Source organism: Myxine glutinosa, chromosome 12 (assembly GCF_964187855.1).
Source record: "Myxine glutinosa chromosome 12, kmMyxGlut1.1, whole genome shotgun sequence".
Lineage (NCBI taxonomy): Eukaryota > Metazoa > Chordata > Myxini > Myxiniformes > Myxinidae > Myxine > Myxine glutinosa.
Genome location: NC_136272.1, coordinates 9,085,733 through 9,109,164, shown reverse-complemented (window position 1 = coordinate 9,109,164; position 23,432 = coordinate 9,085,733). Strand labels below are relative to the sequence as shown.

The following is a 23,432-nucleotide window of genomic DNA, read 5'->3' as shown; positions in this document are numbered from 1 at the left end:
CCCCCCCCCCCCCCAAACCCTAACACATGCCAAGTTTGGTCATAATTTGTGGGAACCTGGAACGGTATTCATTGTCCATGGGCTGATCCCTTAAAAAAACAAAATTCGTCTGCACCTCTTAGATATTAGGTTTCTGTGTTTTATTTTGTACATATGTGTATAAGAAAACATTTTAACTTGGGAAACCCTCTGAGAAAGTGTCCATTCTGCCTCAAAATTACGTTTCAACCGTGTCACCCCCTTTGAACCGAAACTAACAACTTTCAATTAGAACATTGTATTTCGCATGTGTATACATCTTTACAATCACTTGAAGTGGGTTTCTAACTTATTCTAACATGCTGATTACAGATACAGAGACCACAGACTGTTCAACCTTGTTATGTTACGATATTCTCGAGGTCATTCTTTACACGTGGATTGTTGCAAACCTCAACCACTTTTGCATACACAGCTTGGTCAGATGTGATTACAACAGATGTTCTGCCGTGTTCAGTGTTAGTGGCCTGATAGTCCAGCAGGTCCACAACGTTGCTCGCTTTGGTCAAAGCTGTATACACCATGGAAAGATCTCCGGGTGCTTCGTTGATCACAGGCATGTACCCTATGTTATGGGAAAGCTGTCCCTCATCGGTGCTACACAGGATCTGGTTTTGTCGGCTCCATCCGGGCACCACCTGCAACAACAAGAAAGGTGCTCGTTTCGGAAAAGGCATTATTTGATGATGTTTTCTCAAAAATGTTATTGATTTATTTTCATGACGCATGCATTATTTATGGGTGTGAACACGACCCTTCGGACTTTTAGATTCATTGAATCAAAATAAAGCCCACGACAGGTACCGTGTTGGAAGGAGGTATTGTCCGAGGCGTAAGCCTCGGATTCTAACGACTGGAATGATGGTACCTGGGCTTTAATTCGATTTCAATGAATCACAAAGTCCGAAGGGGAGAGCTCAAACACTTTTAAATACTTGTCTTTTAAAGTCCTTTTAAAAGTTTGACATATGAAAAAATACTAATCCTTAAATCAGTAGCTAGCCTAGGATACCAATCCTGTTTATAATGGGTGCCGTAATTTTGTAATGCAAATATTTATCGGCTGTTTCATCACGTCGTGAAATGTTTTCTGTCATGGTAGGCCTAGCCATTCCACAATGACCTACACCCAGATTCCGTTAACCAATGAGATCGTGCGATTCCCCCGTTTACTGCCGTTGTTTTCTGCGAGCGCACCCAGCAGGGACCGACCCCATTATCCACCACCGGCGAGCATGATCGGCAACTTTTAAAGTGACAACATTGATAAATCAAATGCTGCAAAAATGCAGGGGAAGGGAACACGAGCGCGGCTAGGCTTTATGCATATTAAAGCCTGCGTTTGGCAGGCTCAAGTATTTAATAAAGAAGTTGTGTTGTTGGCACACAATGCTAAAGAGCAATATCTTACCTGTGTGTAAATGGCATCTGGGAGTTGGAGGTCGGGACAGAGCCGTGATAACAGCCAAGGTTTGACGATATTTGATGGGATTTGCACATCTCCTTCTTGTTGGCGAAGTTCCCCTATGGCACTTTCGATTTCTTGTATCTTGCTTGTAGACACAGTGTGACCAAATTTGTTCAACATGGTCACCAGTTCTGTACCCCCTGTTATTCTTCGAACAGCCATGGCCAATGAAACGTGCTTTGGGGTCAGAATTCTACCACCTCTACAGCAATATAGGATGTCTTGGCAGATGGAAAGCACCTTTTTGTGTTTGGCATCATCAAGCTTCACAAGCGTTTCAGTGAAGTGTTTTTCTCCGGAGACTATCCAAGATACCATGTTGAAAAGGATGCTTGGAATAGAGGATTCTGCAAACTCTGTTGTGCAGCAATCAGGTGTTGGTGGCCACCTCATGTTTTCAACTTTTTCGAGTTCCTTCCGGATATGTAGACTGAGATAATATGCTTTGTGCATAGGCGTTTGCTCGTCGTCTGCTGGTGAAAAATTGAAATCATCTTCGACATCTTTATCCTTCAAAGCACGTTCCATGTCTTGACAGGTTTGAATCACCATCACCGTTCCTATTTCCATTTGACATGAAAACAACACCTCTGATTCATTCTTTCTGGGTGGGCGATAGAAACGCAAATTGTCTCCGAAGTGGTTTAAAAGTTTGTCTTTTAGATGTCGCATACTGGGATTCGTACACGATCCATGAGGAACCGAAGCTGCAACGAACGGGTTGCGTACTGTCGCCATGGTCCATATTGCTTGCTCATCAACTACTGACTTTTGGATCATAGTGATGATGTCATGCGAAGCATCTTTACTGTGGTTGGAGTCTTTAGGTAAAGAAGCCTTTGCTGAAATGACCCGTAGAGCATAAGAATTTGTGTAATCATGGTAGCATACGTCATGCTTCAGTAAATCCCCTGCGATGGCATCTGTGCCACCACGTGCCCCTCCTGCAAGATGATTGACAATACGACTGTCTGTTACGTACGGCTGCTGCTTCTTTGAGTTTCTCCACTGCAGAGAGCAATGTGAATGGTGTGGCCTTGTGTTTTTTTCGTCGGTCTTTTTTATCTTGTTTGTATAGCTCTTGGCATATGATACACTTTCCCAGATCAGTGGGTTGAACTTTAAAGCGTGTAAATCTTTTTTGTGGGGAACAACCGGCGATTTCATCAAATGCATCCTCAAGTGGTGAACGAGCTACACGCTTCTTTTCCATCAAGCGTACACTCTTTTCGAGGGTGTACACTTTGTAGCAGTTGATATGTTTCACGATGCTACTGGCTTCGACTGGCAGTGGAACTGTTCCGTCAATGTATTGTTTTAGGGTTTCGTAGACATGGTCTTTCCGACGTTTCGCGGCATCGCACAATTTACCCCACGAAGCTGTTGTGAACGTGACTTCCTTGCCTGGAGTTTCACTGTACCCATGACAGACGCACTGGTTCCATTTCACCGGTGGCATCGTGGCTCCTCAACGTCGACGAATCACTGTTTCAGATCTGGAAGTATATGATAAATATTGTTACCGACGCGGCTTTAGATGTTATATTGACCGAGCGGTGGTGTATTTAACCGCGTCCGAACAGTTACTCCCCGATTAAAACCCGATTTCACCCGACGTTGACCAGATCGCCCCACAGATATTCAATCGGGAAATCTCTAAAGCGACCGAAAGAGAATGAAAAAGAAGAAGAAGAAGAATACGGAGGAAGAACAGATTTATTATACACACACAAGCAATGGATGGAAGAAGCAGTAACACAGCGAATCGTTAACTTACACTATTCATTTTTACTTAGCCCCAAGACAACGAGCAGGACAGGACGTTCACACTTACACAGGGGATAATGCAGGCAGGTAGGGCTTGAGGTGGATTGCTTGAGAGGGAGGCAAAGTCGGGAGGCCGCAGCTCGCAATTCCTCGCGGTTTTGGCGGGAAACCCTCCGTCGTGTATCCGCTGCGGTAGACGTCACGCGCTGGTTCGGCACACCTGCTCCTCTTCTTGGGGTGGAGCCGTCTCCCTCCTTTCAGCGCGTCTCTCCAAAGCTGGTTTCCTTGCCGAGTACCTCTCCTCCTTGGCTTGGAGCGTTTCGCATCTCACCGATCCTCTTGGTGCAGTCTCTTTGCTCATCTCCCAAGGCCTCTCGTAAAGCAGTCCCTTACAGTCGCTTTTATCACCTCGGGCGAATTCAAGCCGCCGGCTCCGAGGGCACGCCTACCGGGTCGCTCACCGCGGTGTTGATTGGCTGTTAGGGCTGGTTCACTCCTTCCCTCTTATGACGAGGTGGAGACACGCCTTTCTTCCCCAACCCTACCTCGTGGCCAATGGTGGTTGAAGAAAACCGCCCAAAATGCGGAAGGCAATTGGAAGGGAGGTTTTGGGGAAATTGGAAGGGCCTACGCTTATTTTGTTTGATACAATGCAAAGTCAATCTAGTGGGAAACACATATTTAGCCTACATGGAATAAGGAAATACACTATTTAAAAGATATATCGTTACCTGCGTGTAAGTTTCATGGAATTAACTAGGAGGCCGACTGCGACCATTATTTACATTAACAGGGTGTTACCGTACTTTTGTAACGTTCACATTGTAACGTTTCCACATTCGTTACACTTCCTCCAAAATTGTTACACTTCTCAAAAACCGTTACACTTCTCAAATTCGTTACACACTTCTCAAAATCGTTACAATATTATATAATTACTGTAAACATATATTAGTACTTGAAATCTTAACTAGCTGTAGAATATGGTGAATAATATATATCCACCATGCTAAAAAAATAATATCTATATTGTGTGCATTGGTTGTTTCTGATTCATATCTGCTTCAAATATTTCTTAGCAAACTAACACATGAATACATGCGTTTGGTGTCATATTGAGGTTACTTGCTTTCTAAATGAAAGAAAAAGAATTTTTTTTTCGAATTTGCTGCAGCCCTGTTCGACATACACTTGACATTTACCAACAATTATGTGTAGTTTACCAAAGAAATAATGTGGGTATTGTATCCTCATGTCTGGAAACATACAAAACGATAGTTCATACACGTATGTACCTTATCTAGATTAGAACATGTGTTACGGCCTGAAGCACACCAGACCAAGCCTTCAATCACACGGTCTTTATTTATTTATTATCACACGAAAATCTCTTCCTACACATAAAACAAAGAAGGGAGAAGAGAGGGAAAAACCCAAGTAGGCAGGTCCAAGAGTAGGCCAGTCCAAGACTAGGTAGGTCCAAGAGTAGGCCAGTCCAAGAGTAGGCCGGTCCAAGGGTAGGCCGGTCCAAGAGTAGGCCGGTCCAAGAGTAGGCCGGTCCAAGAGTAGGCCGGTCCAAGAGTAGGCCGGTCCAAGGGTAGACCGGTCCAAGAGTAGGCCGGGCAGTAGGCCCCAGGGCAGGCCCCATTGTAGGCCCCAAGGCAGGCCCAGTGGTAGGCCCCAAGGCGGGCCTAGTGGTAGGCCCCAGTGCAGGCCCAGCATGAGAGGGTAGGAGTAGGCAGGTCCACGAGTAGGCCCCAAGGCAGGCCCAGTGGTAGGCCCCAGTGCAGGCCTAGTGGTAGGCCCCAGTGCAGGCCCAGCACGAGAGGGTAGGAGTAGGCAACGAGTTCGATCAACGTCACCCTTCCAGTAGAGAGATTGCAGCTGGACACTCTGCAACCCCGAAAAGCACTCTGCCATAAGCCCACTCCCAAAATGGCCACTCACTCCTCTGAATCACCTTCCTGGCCACTCCCCCTGCCCCACAGCCAATCATAGGCTTTATACCCATGGACCAAACCACCTGGTCTAACTCACAGGGGGGTGTGGGGGAAGGAAGAAGAAAAAGGTCACAAACTGTAACACCTCCCCCCCTTAAAGAAGAAAACTTTTCCCCAAGAAAAGTTTTCTTTTACAAAGGCAGGATAAACAGTGCAAGCATAAACTTAACCCAGCATAAACAGTGCAAAAAACAAACAGCCATCTCTCCTTGTGACATTTACAGGCATCATAGCTCATATGCAGGGACACGAAAAAAAACCTCTTAAGCTCGAGATAGAGCATCTACCATGACATTATCTCGACCCGAAATATGTACAATTTTCAAGGGGTACGGCTGTACTAAAAGCCCTATCGGTTCCCTATCAGGTGCTTGTGGAGCCACGCTATCTAATTCACGAGTCAATACCTTGATGCTTTATATGACCTACCAACTGGCCGGCCGAGGTCGGCCTCACGCTCATAGTACCCTTTAAGCATATTAACGTGGCACACCCGGCGGGGTTTCCATCTGTCATGGGTCCACACCACATAGTTCACCTCTCAGCTTTTTTTCGACCCAGTAGGGACCGCTAGACATCGCCAATAGTGGCTCCCCGGGCAGAGGTAGTAGTGAAACTAGCACTTTGTCTCCAGGCCTAAAATTACGAGCTGTCGTATTCAGGTCAAAACGGGCCTTCATTACTCGCTGAGATACTTTCGAATGTTCCTTGGCGACATTGCAGGCGGGGGTAAGTCTTTCCCGGAAAGTACCTACATAGTCCCGAAGGTTAGGGTTCTCAGTCTCTTCGAGGAATCTCTCTTTCACTACTGGGGAAGCACCAACCCTATTTCCAGCCAAATCATTTCCCAATACAAAACTAATACCCTCTATGGGGAGAGTGGGGACTATTCCTCCCATCACGGGTCCTGTGACCAAATCTGACTTCAAGTTCACCCTATGTTAGGGGCCTGGGACATAATGACCTGCAATGCCCTGGAGTAAGGCACTTGCTTTCCCCGAACTACTCAAAGTCAATGGTAAAACGGTAGACAACATCAACGACTGGGCGGCCCCAGTTTCCCTCAGAATAACTACGGACTTGACTTTCCCATCCCAAGACACTTGGCCCTTTGATTTGACACAAAGGGTTTATAATGGTCCTGTACGGGGCTCGTAAGGTCCGCAGTATCCTCAGCCTTAACTGTAAGGGCACGATCCCTGGGGCTGTCCACTTTGGTTCGAACCAATGCAATAGGTCTAACGGAGTCTACCTGCTTCTCATCCCTTTGCAGTTTCCAACAGTTCGACTTCAGATGTCCCCTCTGTTTGCAGTAATAACACGTGGGGGCCGGTCCCCAGTGAGATGCCTGACTCTACCCCTCAAACTGTCTACCCAGAGACGGCCGCACCAATGGACCCCTATGGTCTGTCCACTTCCCCTCTGACCGGTCCTCACTAACCCCCTCCTTGTTATCCCAGGTAGTACCATAATGAGGAAAACCAAGGCCTCTCTTATGGGTAAGTTCATAATCATCTGCACCAACAGCAGCTTTTTTTCAACTCACCAACCTTATGATCCGTAAGGTGTGTCCGAATGTCCAAGGGGATACTGTTCCTAAACTCTTCCATCAAGATAACCTCCCTTAGAATACCATAGGTCCTATCCACTTGTAGAGAACGATACCACCGATCAAAACTCATTTCCTTCTCCCTCGCAAATTCCACAAAGGTCTGCCCAGCCTGTCTTTTTACGGTTCAGAACTTCTGCCGGTATGCTTCCGGAACTTGCTCATAGGCTGACAACACAGCCTTTTTAACAGCCTCATAATTCTCTGACTGATCCTCCGACAGAGCTGAATACACTTCCTGGGCTCTCCCTATGAACCCACGTTGTAGTAGCAGGGTCCAGTATTGTTCGGGCCACTGAAGACGTTTTGCTATCTTTTCAAAAGACAGAAAAAACGTTTCCACCTCCTCCTTGTTAAACTTGGGAACAAGCCTAATGTTCCGAGCCACATCAAAGGAACAGGGGAGATCATTTTGACCCCCACCTGAATCTATGGCAACGGGTTGGGCCGGTCCCACCTGCATTTCTAATTTTCTTAACTCAAACTCTCGTTGTCGTTCTTCTTTTCCTCTTTCAAACTCTTTGCTGTTCTTCCTTTTCTCTTTCAAACTCTCTTTGCTTTTCTTCATTTTCTCTTTCAAACTCTCTTTGCCGTTCCTTGTCTTCTAACTTTAGTCTGAGCTGTCTTTCTTCTGATTCTATCCGGGCCAATTCCAAGGCTTCACTCCTCAATCTTACCCGTGGTTCCAAACCCATGTGATTGCCAATAGCCGAAACAATCTCCGCCTTTTTCATACGAGATGTCCCACTAACCCCAAGATGAACATGCTACAGCTCGTAACTCTACCTTACGTAACAGTTCTACATCTTGCACCGATAGCCCCTTCTTCTCCACAAATTCCATACCTTCAAAATCCATCTCCTCGGCCATGGTGTACGACGGTAGTAAATATGGAAGTATCAGCACCGTAAACAAAAGTCAAATTATCTGCCAATGAAAAAACTTACTATTATGAAAAAACAAAAATCCAAGACAGGTATCATGTAATCCAAGATCCTGGATGAGCCCCCAATTTGTTACGGCCTGAAGCACACCAGACCAAGCCTTCAATCACACGGTCTTTATTTATTTATTATCACACGAAAATCTCTTCCTACACATAAAACAAAGAAGGGAGAAGAGAGGGAAAAACCCGAATAGGCAGGTCCAAGATTAGGCCAGTCCAAGACTAGGTAGGTCCAAGAGTAGGCCGGTCCAAGGGTAGGCCGGTCCACGAGTAGGTAGGTCCAAGAGTAGGCCAGTCCAAGAGTAGGCCGGTCCAAGGGTAGGCTGGTCCAAGAGTAGGCCCCAGGGCAGGCCCCATAGTAGACCCCAAGGCAGGCCCAGTGGTGGGCCCCAAGGCGGGCCGAGTGGTAGGCCCCAGTGCAGGCCCAGCACGAGACGGTAGGAGTAGGCAAGTCCATGAGTATGCCCCAAGGCAGGCCCAGTGGTAGGCCTAGTGGTAGGCCCCAGTGCAGGCCTAGTGGTAGGCCCCAGTGCAGGCCCAGCACGAGAGGGTAGGAGTAGGCAACAAGAGTTCGATCAACGTCACCCTTCCGGTAGAGAGATTGCAGCTGGACACTCTACAACCCCAAAAAGCACTCTGCCATAAGCCCTCTCCCAAAATGGCCACTCACTCCTCTGAATCACCTTCCTGGCCACTCCCCCTGTCCCACAGCCAATCATAGGCTTTATACCCATGGACCAAACCACCTGGTCTAACTCACAGGAGGGTGTGGGGGAAGGAAGAAGAAAAAGGTCACAAACCGTAACACGTGAGAATTAAAATGTTTTATCATAATCAGTTGTGGCCATCTTGGATTTCACAGATGGGCCCAACCTAAAAAGGATTAACAGTCTGTGGTCATTGTATCTGCACTCAGCACGTCAGAGTAACTGAGAAACGCGCTTCAAATGATCGAAAAGATGTATATACATAGGAAAAACAATGTTCCAATTTATAATTGTTGGCTTCGGATCGGTCGGATTTCAGGGGGGTGGGGGGGGGTCACACCGTTGAAATGTAATCTTGAAGCAGAGTGGACACTTTCTCAGAGGGTTTCCCTAGCTAAAATGGTTTCATATACAAATACGTACAAAATAAAACACAGACACCTAATATCTAAGAGGTGCAGACGAAAACTGCATTTTAAGGGTCTTATGGGAATTGACCCACCGACTATCAATATGTATCAATAAACCGACCTTTCCCACTTTATATACAGATTCTGATGCTTAATTCCAGGATGTGTTTTGGTGAAAATGTACATCCTTTGGTGTATTATGCAATTGATACAAAATGCTCTTTAAATTGTATGTTTGGTGCAGGAAGAAGAGGAATGGAAAGAGTTTGAGCAGAAAGAGACTGATTACAGTGGGTTAAGGATACAAGCCTTACAAGTTGGGTGAGTATTTTCCCTTAAAATTCATTTCCTTTTTGTTTTGCATTTTCCTTCCTTGTTTTGTCAAATTGACTCGCTAATTAATGACTCGCTAATAAAAATGCAGGTGACTCACGAATAACCTTAAGGGTCGGGATAATCTGCCTGCGCCATATAGTTTGAGGTCACATACCACATGTGACTTCCGGGTTGAGGCCTTCAAAGCAAAAATTTTATGGAAACAAAAAATACTGTTTTCAAAAGACAATACTGACCAAAATCATTCTTTAAAATATTGTTGCGGAGCCCGGTTCTGTCGACATACTAAGGGTGGGGGGTGGGCGTGGGGGGAGGGTTAAGTCCCCGTTTCCCCTCGGACACCGGGTCCACGGGCTGTCGATCGCGAGACGAAACTCGCACCCGGCGGGTTGCGTAGCAACTCCAATCGCCAATCCACCAATCACGGGTCGAAGGGTTATCGATCGTTATCCGAATACCTTCGAGACCACGTGGCCGGTAAGACGGGGAATTGAACCCCTCGCATTCCCTCACCTATTCTAATCAGGTGCGCCGAGCGGGTCGCATGGTGTGGGTCGTGGTTTTACCCTGCGTGTTCTACCGGCCTAATTGAGCAACCAGATTCAGTTTCGGATGATGCTGGGTCAATGGGGAAAGAGGACGCACACGAGCAGGTCGAGAGGAAACAAAATGTACACGTTTTATTTACGAGAAGCAGACTTGACAACAAATCTTACCTATATAATCCCAACACAAGCGCCTGGCACACTCGCACACACAGGGAATGAATTACACACCGGTTAGACTCGTACCGGGAGATGTTCCGAGGCAGACTTGGGTCCGGCAGTTCCCGCGCGTGGCGCACGGATCGATCCGGCAGACAGCACGAAGGAGGATCGGCACGGAGGACGACCCAGCACGGGGAACGATCGCTCGGAGGAAGATCCAGCTCAGGGAACGGTCAGCACGAAGAATGGTCGCTCGGAGGACAAAGGAGAAGGTCAGCATGGAAGAACCAGCTTGGAGGACGGTCGGCTTGAAGGACGAACGAGGAGAGAGAGAGCTCGAAGAACGATCGGCACGGGCCTTTATCGGGTGGAATGTCCTAGAAGATTCCATGGCCTACCATTGGCTGAGGTTGGTCACGTGCAGTCATTCCCCCCCCCCCCACCTACTTCTGGAAGGTTCCACGACCGGGGCGCTTGTTGGTCACGTGCGGTTGTTCAGCCCTACCTCCTTCGGGAAGGTTCTACGACCTACCATTGGTCACTGCTAGTCACGTGCGGTCATTCATTCAGCCACGCCTCCCTCTGGAAGGTTTCACGGCCGTTCTTCCGCTGGTCGTGGTTGATCACGTGCGGTTATTCATTCATGAACCAACGTTTGCTTCGAGGGGTTGGAAGCCTGCCTAAGTCAACGCATATCTGCTTTAATTACTACACAATGGGAAGGGAGCTAATCTTTACATTTAATAAGAAATAACTGACGACTGCAGGTTACATATTGTCATGTAATTAACTAGAGGGGGTCTTTTATTGCAAAACCATAACAATATTTAATCAAAACCATCCGTTGAATGTCCATCATCGATTTTAAAATTCTTTAAAGATTATCACCCCCTCTCTCCTTGTTTACTAAATACCCCCATCGCACTTTATTGGTTCACGAGTTATCAAGTGAGCACTATATTCGTCGTGTGTGTGTGTCTGTGTGTCTGTCTGTCCGCAGCATAACTACCCAATGATATCATCCGATCTTGATTAAACTTGGGTGGGAGGTTGATATCATGATCTAGTTGTGTCCTGCCTAGAGTGAGACTATTGCGCCCATTGTGGGCGGAGCCACGCCCGAAAAAGATGTATTTTTAGGAGGTAATCGATTTGAAGCTACATCTTCTCTGGGGGGTTTGGTGGAATCTGACAGGGGCTTCGATATTTGGTTAGGCCAATGTCATGTGTCTATCCCCATGGAGCTCGATTTTTCATTTTTCCTCCCCCCCCCCCCCCCCCCCACGATTTCATGTTTTCACCGAATTTTCGGTATTGTGTAGCTAACTAACCTCATAACTGATTATACATTATTTCCTATCTCATTTCAAGGTCAGTAACCTTCGTTTTGACATTTCCAGGCCTGGCCTTTCCGGGCCTGTTTCGGTTATAGTCCGTCCTTTGTCTTTGAATACCGCTCTCTCGTGAACCATCGTCGTCTCCTGACTTGTTATACTCTACTTTCCCCCTCTGGCTGCGCACGTACATGGAACGTCCATATAAATAGAAAGCGAAGCATTTGTGTTTTCTACTTGTTGCGCTTGTGCTCTTTATATAGTGAGGATTTGCCAGAGGAGGATGGAGAAAGCAAGGACGAAAAGGAGAGTGAGGTGGGCGATGGAATGCAAAGAGACAGCGAAAGGGGCGAAGGTCCCTGGAACAAAAGTGGTGGCAACACACCTGCCACTTCAGGTATAACGAAATGCGAGGTTACATTCGCCAGGAATTGTTGCATTTCGTTAAGATCACGGTCATGTTTATTTTCAATTGTTGTTATTGTGTTGTGAGTAAAATAGTTTTCAAGTTGTCGCATTATTATTCACTGTGTGGATTTTACTAATCCAGTGAAAGACCGATTCACATCGATTACCATGAAACTGTTCGTCTGAAGCGGACACAACTCAGCCAATCAACGCAGCCTTGAAATACTTGGCCAATCACAATTGCTGTTCCAAGAGTGCATTGTTTAACACGGCTGAAGATTACGATTTTTTTTTTCCTACTGTCTAAGACTCATGGCGGAGTTTCTACATGTTGTATCACAGACATGCCAATGGACAAATGGACACGGTATATGGGAATTGAACCTGGAATTACAGCACCATGAGCTGTGTGATCAAATGGCACCAACAAACAAACAAACAGGTTCTTTAATTTTCTTCTTTGTTGTGTTCTTTATCCGATAAACAAAAATGCAATTTGTTACATTACATTGCTTTTTCTACGTAATACTACGGTAATATTGTCATTATTTTACAGTAAAATACAACTATATTGCTTGTCACTTTAAAAGGATGGCAGGTAGGCCTGTTCATATTGGTATATTTGTTCTTCGTTGCTTTCACACTTTTCTATTTTTTTACATTTCACCTTATTTATCCCAATTCTTGCTTTTTCTTTTTTCTTTTTTTTGTTTGTTCTTTTTTCCTTTCTTTTACACTCGATTTGTCTTTCTTTATATATCTATATACAGATAAGTGAAATATCATAATTATTTTTGTAAGGTCACTTGATAAGGTTCACTTGGCCAAGCCTGGATGGGTTTGAGGGTTGTGCAGTAGCAGCTGAAACAAGAACTGCACTTTGTAGAGCGCATACCTCCGCTAGGCTCACCAGTTTGTTTTGTATCCCACTGATAGGCTGGATCTGGATCCAGACCTGAACCAAAATCTAATGAATCATCCTTGTCACACACACAACCTCTCCACCAAGTTTCGTCCAAATCCGTCCACAACTTTTTGAGATATCCTATTTATCGTTCTTGGCTCTATCTCCCAATGGTGAAGAATCACTTTAAAAATTATAGTAGCCGGATCCGAATCCGGATCTTCACCAACATCTAGTCATTTTGTACTTGTCGCATACACTACCTCTCTGCCAAATTTTGTCCGAATCCGTCCACAACCTTTTGAGATATCTTGTTCACAGACGGGGTGAAAACTTAACAAAAACCTTCAGTGGTGGAGGTAACCATAATGTTAACTTGGTTCCTGTTGATGACTCAATATTTGCTCTTTGCTTATTCGGGTTCCTTCTGATGACTCAGATGCAGTACCTGGTCTTTCATGTGATTATTTAAGTCTGTGTATATGTGATATGATCTGGATTTTTGACCTTGAGCCAGAACAAGTGAATCCTCTTGGATTGCGCTGAGGTTCGGGCATGGAATTTCGAGGAGGAAGTATAATTTGTATGCAATGAAAGTACATGTAATATGGGATCGAGTAAGTTTCACCAGTGCGCGTGCGCGAATTTACGTCACGTCGGCAGCGAGAAGGTGTTCCCAACACGAACCAATCAGGAACTGCCACGCCCACTTATATGATCTCAGAATTCCTGTGACAGGAATTAGCGTTACACTGGCTGGAAGTCATTCGCTAGAGGCGCTTCCTCAGCGCCAATCACCAGTGCGCGTGCGCGAATTTACGTCACGTCGGCAGCGAGAAGGCGTTCCCCAACACGAACCAATCAGGAACTGCCACGCCCACTTATATGATCTCAGAATTCCTGTGACAGGAATTAGCGTTACACTGGCTGGAAGTCATTCGCTAGAGGCGCTTCCTCAGCGCCAATCACCAGTGCGCGTGCGCGAATTTACGTCACATCGGCAGCGAGAAGGCGTTCCCCAACACGAACCAATCAGGAACTGCCACGCCCACTTATATGATCTCAGAATTCCTGTGACAGGAATTAGCGTTACACTGGCTGGAAGTCAATCGCTAAAGGCGCTTCCTCAGCGCCAATAACGATCCACATCGTGGCCATTACTTGTGTAGGATGTTGTTATCTCCATCTGAATTGTGTGATCAGTCACCAGACGATTGAAAGCACACAACTTCATTTGCACTTCCAAGTCAATATGCCTGGAACTCTTTGTAATTAGTGTTGTTATAATCGCCCGGTTCGAGTCCAGCGAGTCGCTTCAATGCGACCACAATGGTTGACCGCTTTGTGGTTGTCCCCACCGGATTACTTGCCTGATTTTGATAATGTATGGATTGGAAATCCGAATCTACCCAGCGTTACGCCGACTCGACGACGTATGCTAATTATGGCGAGTGAGCCTGACTCGCGACATGGTCCGGATGTGCGGTGTTGTGAACCAAGGCCAATTAGACCTCCAGAGGTCTTTTTTGATCAGGAGAACCACAACAACCAGAATGCACCCCAAGACAATGTGTATTTGATAAGCAATGGCATGGGGGAAGGAAACAGAAGGAAGCAATATGTAATGATGAGGGGTTGAACTGAGGAACTTGTTAGCTGGTGTCTGTGACTTGTGGGTTCACTATGATGACCACAACAGCACTCGTGGCAATTGAACAATGAAACTGTATTCAAAACCAGCAGGTGCAACACCGAACGTATCGGTACCATTCACAGCTGTATTCGGTCAATCTGATCCGCACGCAATATTCACCTGACGCTCGTGAGCCTGGCATTCCCGTAATGTCTGATGATGCTTTGGGCCCTTGCGTGTTGCTCTTCTATACAGTCCAGTCAACTCCTGAATCCACAGCAGTCCTGGATCCTCTGAATCGACGGATATATCCACTATGCAAGCCTCTTCAGTATAATTATAGAGCTCGACAACATTCCGAGCTCCAACAGAGGGATAAGTATCCTGGCCGACACACAGTCCTAATGAGGTATAATATACTGACAAAACTCCTATACCCAACGTGACAATTGAAACTGTATTATTCTCACTTTGCAAAACCACTTGATTCCTCTTACTCGCTTTGCCTCTCTCCTGGGTTTTTATGGTGTAGCCCATCGGGCAGAGCCGTCTGGAACAGTGTATGTATGTATGTATGTATGTATGTATGTCCGTCCCCTCAAACGTATACCAATTGGAGCTGAGAATCTGGTCACATGACAGGTGATGTGATTACGTCTGTCATTACGGTGGTACTGCAGCTGACTCTCCATGCACCGCCATTTTGATTTATATGCCGTTCATGCCAAATATATTGTTGAACCTGTCATATATCAGAATCGCCATGCTCTGCCTTTACGTCTTTCATTCAGTGTGAAACACAAACAAATCGATTGTTAAAATGATCATCAAATATCGAAAGCATCGGCGTTACGGCTATTCCAACAATACGGTACGTATAGGCCTTAGGCTTCATGCCTCACCTTCGGACCGCTTCGGACAAATTAAACCCAGGTTTCTTAATACAGTGGTATCGTTTCAGTCGTATCGTTTTCGTAGTAATAATAATATAGTAAATATAACCATAACACTTTAATCCCAATGTCGTGAATGGAAAGGTGATGGATTTAAGCGGTGTAACTGTTGAAGTAAAGAATTCACCTCTGTTTAAAAAAAATATAGAATCTTCGTAATAATAACCTAACGTTATTATTATAGTAAATATAATCGTAACACTAATCCCTTTGTAGTGACTGCAACGTTACTGGAGGTTAAATATATTTCTTATATATATTAAAGTGATTGACTCAGCCTGTCATCTTTCCGAGGTCAGCAAATTGAGTACCAGCTTGCTGGGATGAATGATCACGGTGTGTACCCCGGTTTAGAATAGGTACACCGTATCCCTGCGCATCGTAAGAGGCGACCAAAGGTTGGCGTCAGGAAGGGCATCCGGCCATAAAAAAACATTGCCTCAAACAGGGAACCATGATTGTCATGGGGCCCGCAAGGCTAACCCCCGCTCTAGCGGGGAAAAATGGCCTTAAAACGAGCATTCATTCATTCATTAAAGTAGCGGCAGTTTTGTGTCCGGCCGTCATGCTACGTCATTACGAAGATGTCATTATGGCGTAAACACCCGCTCACTACAGGAGTGGCAGGAAAGGTCATTCCTCTTTGGGGTATGTAGATTACAGTCGATCTATGGTCTGGTCTCAAGAACATTGGGTGTATGTTCATTTACCAAGGTTCTTGTGGAGAGATCATCAAGTGGTTAAAGCATTCGAGCAAGCACTCCATTCAAAACCCTTAAGGAATGGCTGACTTGGCAATCGCTTGCTGGCTGCTTGGTAAATGAGCACACCTCAACTCTTGTGGGGTATATAGATTGCAGTAGATTTTCGCTCAGTTCTGAAAGTAAAGCTTACGTCATGGATGTCAGGATTCCTCCAAATTTCTTTGTTTAATGTTATAAACAGCATTAGCGACTGTTTAAAAAGCTAATCATGTGTGTTTGTGGTTTATAATATTTTACAAGCCCGGCTATGCCGCTGTTAGACTTTTGGTCTTTTTTTTTTTTTTTTAATCCAATCAGCAAGCACTGTGGGAATATCTTGGGATCTTGTGAACATTTGGTACCATCCCGTTTTTTCTTTGTTTTTCAAACATCAAGGATTCCCTTAGCAAGCAATCAAACACTAAAAATGAAAACTGTTTTTGAGACCAAACAATAACTCCACCTAGGCAAACAAATCCTCCAGGAACATCCATACTGTTCTGGTACATACATAGGCACAGTTTAAACGACCCAGCTTCCTGCTTGTTAACCAATGACCAGTCGAACCTGCATATCGCCGCATTTTACGTTAGAAAACCCATCGATCATGAAACTTAAAAAGGCTGTAATTACTCATTGCTATGCATCCGTTACAGCATATCGATTGATCGCTTACACATCTACTGTGACTATACGAATACCTATGATTTAACTGTCAATAACAGCATGTAACTAGAAGGGCACTTGGTAGAGCGCATACCTCTGCTCGGCTGAACAGTTCGGCTCCCTCCAGGTTTTCAAGACAGCTGTTCACCACCATCTCAAGTCATCTGCCATCCAAAACCACGATCTTTTGTACACCAAATAAACTACCCCGACCACTCCAAAATCTTTACTTGTGTACCCATCTTGTTCATCCCTCGCTTTCTCCCCGAACACTCATCGTTACCTGCATCCGCTAGTTGTCCGTCTCCATCGACTTTCTCCCTCCACCCTGCTGTCGGCATTTCCTCTTTCTCCTGCTGTTCCCTTTGCTGACCTGTTCTGTGTCCAAACTCTTTCATGAGCCTGGACCTTCTATGAAAAAGAGCTAGAGTGCTAATCATATGTACACTGGACATAACAGACGCACCGCTGTGCACGCCGCTCCGCACTAGGCAAGGATAGATCGTCATAGATACGTTAGTTCTGGTGATTCACAGGCCGGGTGATTCATCAGTGCGAGTGCCGTCCCTCAGATTCAGATTGACGTTAAGCCGGGTGTCCCTTCTGCTATCATTTGTTGGTGTATGTAAAATATCCCATGGTGTCCTTCAACAAGTGTCGGTGAATTATTACCGGTACTCTGAATGAATGACAAATTCCTACCATGACTAATTGCTGGGAAGGCAATGGCAAACCACCAAGTGTCACCTTTGCCAAGCAACCAAAGACTTGCTTTCAAGCAAAGCACAAATCAATGAATCGATCTTCTCAAATTTTCCATTTCTTTTTCATTCACAATTGTTATATTTTCTAATTATCAACTCTCTTGAAGGTGTGTGAATCGAGCATGAATGGTGTGCCTCCATCTCTGTCTTTCACCTTCCTTCTTCCACTTTTAAATTTCTCCATTCTGTCACTACCTGTGTGTTTCTTCTACTCACTCACTCTGTACACCTCAAATCAGGCACTCATCAGCATAAACCTTTACCAATGCATTACATACACTTCATTTACCATGGTTTCTGTGATATGTTTTAAGGTTAAATCAATCCTGTCTGTTTGTTTTCTTATTCTGATGCATTGGAAGAACAAAAACGAATCGTCCAATAAATATAATTCATCGGGCTCTGTCTGTTTTGTTTGGTTGCGTTTTTTTGCAAAGATCGCTGGGCCGCCAACCACCAAATTTGGCACACAGAACAAGTCCGACCCGAGGATATTTTTATGCACCACCTCATATTTTCATCCACCACCTTTAAAAGGGCACTTCTCTGACTTCATTTATATGCAATCTCATTGGTTAACAGCTATCACGTGACACATAAAGGCAAAGGCCAGCATATCTAATTCGCCCAGCTGTGCCTTCCACCCATTGGCTCATTTCACAGCTGGCCTGACTCCACGCACAATTAGAATCTTACTAAAATAACAATAAGTTCACCATTTCCGTGCTGTGGTGTTTTATAGTACGTACACCACTGTTCAAAAGTTTTAGAACACAATTTTTCCAGTTTTTATTGAAATTTATGCAGTTTCATGTCTCAATGTACTCTGAAATTAAGCATAGAACAAATAAACAATTGGAGATAAAAAAGAAATCAGAATCATTTTGTTTAACCAAATTTAATTTAAATTTTTGACTCGGCAAAGTAGCCACCTTTTGCAGATCTAACTGCCGAACACACTCGTGGCATTCTTTCTACAATGGAAATCAAATATTGTTCGGTAAGTTCTTCCCAACACTGTTGCAGAAGTTCCCACAAATGTGTTGCACTTGTAGGTTGCTTTGCTTTCACCCTTCTGTCCAGTTCATCCCAAACCAGCTCGATGGGGTTTAAGTCTGGAGACTGTGCTGGCCATTCCATGATTTGAAGCCTACCGTCTTGTTCTTTTCCTCGAAGGAAGTTTTGTCATAGCCTGGAGGTGTGTTTAGGGTCATTATCTTGCTGTAGGATGAACCCCTGACCAACTCGGCGTATACCAGAGGGTATTGCATGGCGCTGCAAAATGCTGTGGTAGCCCTTTTGGTCCAGGGTGCCACTCGCTCTGTGCAAGTCGCTGACTCTGGATCCAGCAAAAGAGCCCCAGACCATCACGCTTCCTCCTCAATGTTTGACAATTGGTGTCGCACACTGAGGAACCATTCTTTCACCTACTTGACGGCGTGCAAAATCCCTGCGTGATGAACCAAAGATTTCAAATTTTGATTCATCGGTCCATAAGACCTTCCAGTCTTCAGTAGTCCACTGGCGGTGCTTCATGGCCCAGGCAAGCCTCTTTTTCTTATTTTGCCATCTTAGCAATGGCTTTCTTACTGCCACTCGACCTGTCAAACCTGCAGCTCGAAGTCTTCTCTTCACAGTTGAAACTGAGACTTGCTTACTTCGACCAGTGTTAAGCTGTGCTTGAAGCTGTTGTCCTGTGAGCCGCCTATCACGCAAGCTGTTGACTCTCAGAAACTTGTCTTCTGATTCTGTTGTGGCTTTGGGTCTGCCAGACCTCTTCCTGTCAGAGTTTCCTCCAGTTTCCAAGTGCCTTTTGATGGTGTAGGAAACTGTACTCACTGACACCTTGGCTTTCTTTGCAATTTCTCTAAAGGAAAGTCCGACACTTTTAAGGGTTATGATGGTCTGTCTGTCTTCCTTTGTTAATTGCCTTTTTCTCGACATTATGATAGCAATATACTACTTCCTGCAGTGCAATATTGTCCACATAATGCTTCAGAGGGTGTAATAACAGTCTGTTCCAAAACTGCTTTTATACACACAGGGGGTTTGTAATCAAGTAATCAGCAGAGGTGCTGATCAACTTTTAAGGCTTGATTTACTTGCATTGCTGCAGAACAACTGTAAGTTGTTAACCCATTACTTGTTCCCTGAAGAAGGCCTTTTTTACAATATAACTGCAATTTACATTATTTTCCCGTTTTTGCTAACCTAAATTTTTTTTTAACCTCGAGCAGTTTACTGCTTACCTTTGTACCATTTCAGGTTATTCACTGGACTTGAATTGCTTAAATTTCAATAAAAACTGGAAAAATGTAGGTGTTCTAAAACTTTTGACCGGTAGTGTACCTCTTCACAGTCGTGCCTGTGTCATGCCTGTGCCTCTGCTGTCCGTGCTGCTGGGTTGTGCCTGTGCCAGGTTTGAGCTGCTGTGTCATGCCTGTGCCTCTGCAGTGTCCGCCCTGCTGTGTCGTGCTGTGTTTGTGCTGGAGTAATATAACTGATTTATTTAATACATGAAATATTTTGGATGTCTGTCTGTCTGTATGTTTGTTTACGTTTTTTGCAAAGACCACTGGGCCGACAACCACCAAATTTCGCACACAGTCCAAGTCCGACCTGGGGATGGTCCTAAGGGTATTTTCATCCTCTACCTCAGCCTTTAAATACCCCAAAGACCCTTAAGATCCTTTTTTACATGCTTGAGTGATTAGACCCCAAAGAACCATAAGACCCTGAACATCCCATGCCATCCTACCATCTCAGACCAAATTCCTTCATCCATTGGGGGTATTTTCCTTTTAATCCATTAAGTGCTCGTCTCTGTGTCTGTTCTGTGTTGCGGATTCGTGAATACCGTCCTATGAGTAATTTATCAAGTTTACCTGTGGTCTTCTTTTTCTGTATTTTAATTTTGCCGGGTTTAAGTGGAATGTTACCATGTCATTTTTCTCTTGGCGGAAAGATACTGTTAACGTAACACTTGCCTTCATTTTCAAGTGGGAATGTGGCCTTGCCCTCTCCATTCATTCGGGCCTATTACCGTTCGGTGATTCTGGGTTGAAGCTCGACACATACCTGGTCGACTCCACCATTCCATTATGTTATTGGGACAACGTTGAAGAATGTGTTAGGGTTTTTTTTCCTGCAAATGTATCCCTTTGTGGGAAATGGCCCGATAGATGATGCGCAAGTAACGAAGTAAACGTTAACGGAATCTAACCAAAATGTATGTGGTGAAGTGCCTTCCCACCAAGATGGCTATACCGAGAGTCATTTTTCATGATGGTTGAGCCATTTGGCAGCCATCTTGGATTAATGTTTTTTGTTTTGTTAAAGATCACCAGGTTCACTGAGCCGATTGATGCAAAACTCCTGATGCATCGTGAATGGATGGTGTGCTTGAAGTTTGTGAAGAAGTACCTCGAAACAAAACAAAAAAAATTTGGTCACATGGGCAAACTCGAAGGGCACTCAGTAGAGAGCATACCTCCGCCTGGTTGGCCATATCACTCAATGGTGAAGAATCACTCAAAAAATTCTACTAGCCGGATCTGGATCCGGATCTTCACCAAAATTGAATCGATTCTTCCTTGTCACACACACAACCTGTCCAACAAGATTTGTCCAAATCCATCCATAACTTTTTGAGATATCCTGCTATATATCGTTTTGGCCCTATCTCCCAATGGTCAAGAAGCACTTATTAAATTAAATAATTCTTATATCCGAATCCATTTTCAGATCTTCGCCAATATCGATACAAATCGCCTTGGTAAGACACCCAACCGGTCTACCAAGTTTCATCCAAATCCGTCCATAACTTTTTGAGATATCCTGCTATGTATCGTTTTTGGCCCTATCTCCCAATGATGAAGAATCGCTTTAAAAATTCTAGTAGCCGGATCCGAATCTGGATCTTCACCAAAATTTAATCATTTCGTCCTTGTCACATACGCTACATCTCCGCCAAATTTCGTCCGAATCCGTGCACAACCTTTTTGAGATATTTTGTTCACAAACGGACAGACAGGGGTGAAAACATAACCTCCATCCATCTTTGGTGGTGGAGGTAATCAACGTTGATCTTTATTTACATCTGGCGATTGATGGATTTTAATGGAGAGACTAGAATGCATCGACGATAACAATGGTGATCTGAACACTCGTGACCATGTTCTGTGAATCCTTCCTTAGCAACCAACATTGTGTCTGTAGCAAACGAGATACTAATGCCTATTATTTCGACAAGAAAAACCTCTTTGGTGGATTGGTTTGTACCGATTGTGGTTTTTAAAAAATGCTAAATTTGAAGATGTCTTCTTTTAGCCTTTGTTGACCATGTTAATGATTTGGAGGCCTTGGTCGTTGCTAGCAAGTCATTATTTTTAAATGACTTCTTATCTTTCCCCCTACCCACCCCCCTTTTGCCCCTGCCCCCCTCCCCCCTCCACTGCATCAGTTGAGGTTTCGGAACCGAGATCAACACCCGGTGTCGTCGGCGGGGTGTACCGCCCACCCGGGTATCGCTCAACGCCAAACCATCCTCGACGCGGCCCCCAGGCCCCACCGGAGATCTCGAGCGAGGCACAGTTTCCCTCGCTCCAGGCCGCCACCAAAACGGAGAGCCGAAGGTGAGTAAACCTCGCCCACTTACGCACCTTGCCTTTCTGAAATACGTTGCGCACATTACCACCACCATATTCTGGAAATATTCTGTCTGTGCCTAATCAAATCCCAAGAGATTTTAAATCGTCCATATTTTTAGACGGTTTACAAATCATGCTGCAAAGGTACCATTTCTGTACCGCAGAGAAAGGGACTTGGAGAGGACGTTTGAGACTGTGAAGCATCGAATGCGAGCGAGAGAAGATGACAAAAGCAAACCACTCGAGCTGGAGCTGGGGAACCAGTTTGCTGTTTTGGGCGATTAGGATTTGGGGTTGGGTGGGGAGGCCCCAGGTGTCTGACTTTTATGATGAAGTGGGCTGGGAGGGGGGGGGGGGGGGGGGAGGGCAAACGATGCATTGTAATGGTATTGCAAAGGCCAGTGCGTGTCACTCATTGCACAATGGCAATCACAGTTTTTTGGGGTGCTGGATGTGGGTAGAGGTTTGAGGTCATTTCACGGGCAGAAAGTATTAATTATTGCTGCTCCTCCTGCTGTTAAAACATTTTGTTCCAGAATGGCCATGCAGGAACATGAAGTCAGGTGACAATCCACAAGTTCCCTCAGTATCCCCCACCTCCCCTGCCTCCCTCCATTCCCAAGCAATCATTGTTTCCTATCGAGGTAAGCCAGGCATTGTTTAAATGAAGGTTGCTGCTGGCTCAGAGCATTGGACCGTGTCCTTCTGGCTTATTGAAGGGCACAGCCTAAATGCATACACATGGTCTTGAATTGAAACGACCTGCTCACCTTGATATTTTGAATTTATTTTTTTCTTCTCCCAATGTCTCATCGAGTTTTAAATGGTGGTGCGTGCATGCGTGTGTGAGTGCACACACGTGTGCATATTGGAAGGTGGGGTCCTTTTATATATTATTGTTTTAAAGTGTGACGTCATTGCTGAAATGGACACAGCTGATATTTGCACGCCAATTTGTATCGTCTCACTGAAAATCATGAAATAATTGAAACAAGACATCACGCTCGTGTCCACCATGTGTGTTTCTTTCTTGGTCCCTTCCTCCCTCTCCTCCACCGCCTCTTCCTGCTCTCCCCCGATCAATGCGCCGCGGATTAAACCTGTATCTGCTCTCGCCGTGGGAAAGTGTCACAATGGCGGAGTGGTTCCATGTTTCGAGTATTAACACGTCGTTTGGGTGAATCGATGAATTATGACTTTGGGGCAACCCCCACTTTATGACAATATGAAGCGAAGAGGTGTTTCGTTTTCACATATCATTCTTTATTTGAATTGTCTCACATTGGTCCCATTGATTGTTTAAATGGACGACGGACATCCTGCTTGCATTTTGCCAATTATATTGGAAATGAATTGGGATGATAAAATTCGTGAAGTGTTTCACCCTCA

The 23,432-nt window shown here is 45.0% G+C and overlaps 1 protein-coding gene across 1 annotated transcript in view; it reads left to right on the top strand.

Moving 5' to 3' along the window:
- CDV3 (CDV3 homolog) overlaps positions 1–23,432 on the top strand; it is a 27,303-nt gene extending 3,871 nt beyond the window's left edge. Inside the window, exons 2-5 of the mRNA XM_068133331.2 lie at positions 9,191–9,267; positions 11,587–11,720; positions 21,857–22,028; positions 22,208–23,432. Coding sequence (XP_067989432.2) covers positions 9,191–9,267; positions 11,587–11,720; positions 21,857–22,028; positions 22,208–22,328 — 504 coding nt within the window. The 3' untranslated portion in view covers positions 22,329–23,432. The remainder of the gene's footprint in view (positions 1–9,190; positions 9,268–11,586; positions 11,721–21,856; positions 22,029–22,207) is intronic.